The sequence below is a fragment of the Galeopterus variegatus genome, unplaced genomic scaffold (genome assembly GCF_000696425.1).
Source record: "Galeopterus variegatus unplaced genomic scaffold, G_variegatus-3.0.2 Scaffold4359, whole genome shotgun sequence".
Taxonomy (NCBI): domain Eukaryota; kingdom Metazoa; phylum Chordata; class Mammalia; order Dermoptera; family Cynocephalidae; genus Galeopterus; species Galeopterus variegatus.
The window spans coordinates 163,156-165,809 of NW_007730470.1; the positions used below are offsets into that span (position 1 = coordinate 163,156).

General features: G+C 33.5%; 1 protein-coding gene across 1 annotated transcript in view; it reads left to right on the forward strand.

The window, feature by feature from the left end:
- LARP1B (La ribonucleoprotein domain family, member 1B) overlaps positions 1-2,473 on the forward strand; it is a 117,800-nt gene extending 115,327 nt beyond the window's left edge. The window contains exons 19-20 of the mRNA XM_008587374.1: positions 486-613; positions 2,210-2,473. Of these exons, the coding sequence (XP_008585596.1) occupies positions 486-613; positions 2,210-2,455 (374 nt within the window). The 3' untranslated portion in view covers positions 2,456-2,473. The remainder of the gene's footprint in view (positions 1-485; positions 614-2,209) is intronic.
- The last annotated feature ends 181 nt before the right edge of the window (positions 2,474-2,654 follow it).

Here is a 2,654-nt window from a genome sequence, read left to right on the forward strand (position 1 = left end):
CCACCGGGCCGGCCCCTGAATCCCATTTTCACTACTTAGTAGCTATTGTGACATTGTTTAAGTTAGTTAACCTTGCTCACTTCAGTTTTCTCATCTGTAATATACTCAAGAGCACTCTTATAGGGCTGTATATGGTTCAAATTAGTCTGATATATAATAAAGCACTTAAATAATACCTGTTACATAGCAAATGCTCAATAAATGTTACTGCCATTATTGTTAATTCTTTACATCTTATTCTCAAAATCTAGATAAAGTATATATTGGAAGATAAATGGTTTATTCCTGGTAGGATCATGTTTAATATGAATTATTTTTTAAAAATTCTATATAATTTATAGTGTATCTTTTTCTTTATTATTAGGTCAGCTGTATGGATATATATTGGAAGATAAATGGTTTATTCCTGGTAGGATCATGTTTAATATGAATTATTTTTTTAAAATTCTATATAATTTATAGTGTATCTTTTTCTTTATTATTAGGTCAGCTGTATGGACTAGAAAAGTTTTGGGCTTATCTGAAATATTCTCAATCTAAGACACAGTCTATTGACCCAAAACTTCAGGAATACCTCTGTAGTTTTAAGAGGTTAGAAGACTTCCGTGTTGATGTAAGTTTTAAGCCCTTTCCTCTATTCTTTTTAGTACCCATATATTTCAATCTCCTATCAGTAACTTTCTTAAATTTAATTTTACAATTGTTTTTTAACTTTTCATTTCGAAAATTTAGCTTTTCAGTTTTGAAATCAAGCTTTGGAACGGGTGCAAAAATAGTTCAGATAATTCCCATATATCTGTTCACTCAAATTTTTCAAATGTTAACATCTTATATAACCACAGTGCAGTTGTCAGTTTGCTTTAATTTTGACATGCCCCTATAATTGAACATTTTCCAGATTTAATAACTGTTATCTGGATATGCTACTCATTTCTCACCAGCAGTTTGAAACTTTTCACTTTTTAATGTGCTTATATCCATATAGTTCTTGTAATGTGTGCTGATATGGATTTAGGGTTCTTGCATAATAAAATTGAGAAAAGAATGTTATTTGCATATGTGAAGGCAGGAGAGTAGACTTTAATAAATTTGGTTTTAAGAGGAAAAGGAAAGCATTATAAAAATGGGATGAACATAAGATAAAGGAAAAGGGGGAAGAAGAGAAACAAAAAAGATATAAGGAAAGAAGAAAAATAAAGTAGAAGAGAGGGAAGTAAAAGGAAGGCTAGATTCATCTCTGCTTAGTGTTGTAGTTTTTTGTCTTGCAGTTTTGTTAGTGGATTAGTTGGCTAAGGGATGGAGTTAACTGTGTCTCTGGAATTATGATCTATTTTTTTAAAGTGGCCTAGCCAGTTCTGTCACAAAGATGTCCTGGCTCTATAATGACGATTCTTGCCCTATCTAAATGTAGGCTAGGATTCAGACCTCCTCTTTTAAATACAATGGAAGATTGAGAAGGAGATTAGTGTCTTAACTTGCCCTCTAAATAAAAATATTAGTCTAGTTGTATACAGCTCTGGTCTCCTCAATCTCTATAACTGGAAAGGCCTAAAATTGCTGACCTTTTTTGAATGTTGGATACTTTTTCACTGTTCACCTCTCTCCTGCTTGCAGTCTGAAGGGATTTAGGAGTTTTATATGGGTACTTATGTTTGAAGATGTTTAAATTTAGTACTGTTAATAATACTCTCCAGTCTCCTTATTCTAAGAATCCTAGATAAACCTTCAAACTTGCTGAAGCTCCTTTGACTTGGCATCCCCTTTTTTCCCCTGCTGCTTTCATTCATCTATTACTTAAACGCAATCACTTAAGCAAGCCTAGGATAGGAGTTTAGGGTTGAGGAAGGGACTAGAGTTACAAATCTTTCGCAGCTGACAGAAGTTGACTAAAGAAGGAAAATGGCCTCACTGAAACATTTTATTGGAGGCAAGGCCTTATGCTTATGCCCTATTATGTAACTCAGGCCCTAAAACATTAGAGAAGTTTAATAAATGTAAGTTGAGTGAAAGAATGGGCAAATTCTGGTAAGATGATTTAGTTAGGAAATTTAAGCTTAGCATCCTAAGTTGCTATTAAGTTTTCATCATGCCAATAAAGTCTGCTGTAGTGCCAACATAATTTCCTCTTCATTGGAAAAGTCTGGCCTTAAATTTTGAAGCAAGAAAAAGCAGTATAATTGTCAATTATGTTGTCTTGCATGATTTGCAGCCCCCTATTAGTGAGGAATTTGGAAGAAAAAGACATTCATCTACTTCTGGTAAGGAGAGTAATCGTCATAGTCTTCCATCTAATTCTTCTGCAAAGACACCAAATGCTGCTAAGCCTACACCTGCCAGTCAGCTTCAAGCCCCAATAAAGTCTCCCAGAAGGAATACTTCACAGGAATTCAACAACAATTCACACCATAACAGTGCTGCATCGGTCTCAACAAATGGTGAAATGCCTGAGAAATAGACTCTTAACGAAAGTTGTTTGTCCTTGAAGTCAACATTTACATCAGTATTTATTTCGGGAAAATCTTCTGATGTTTAATTGTGATAATCAGAAATAAGAAAAAGGAAGAAAAGTGGTAGAATTTTTTCTAGCAAGATAAATTCTAAAAATGTTTTCCTTGATTTCACAAACAAGGATAGTTTTGGTGACCTTTTATAGA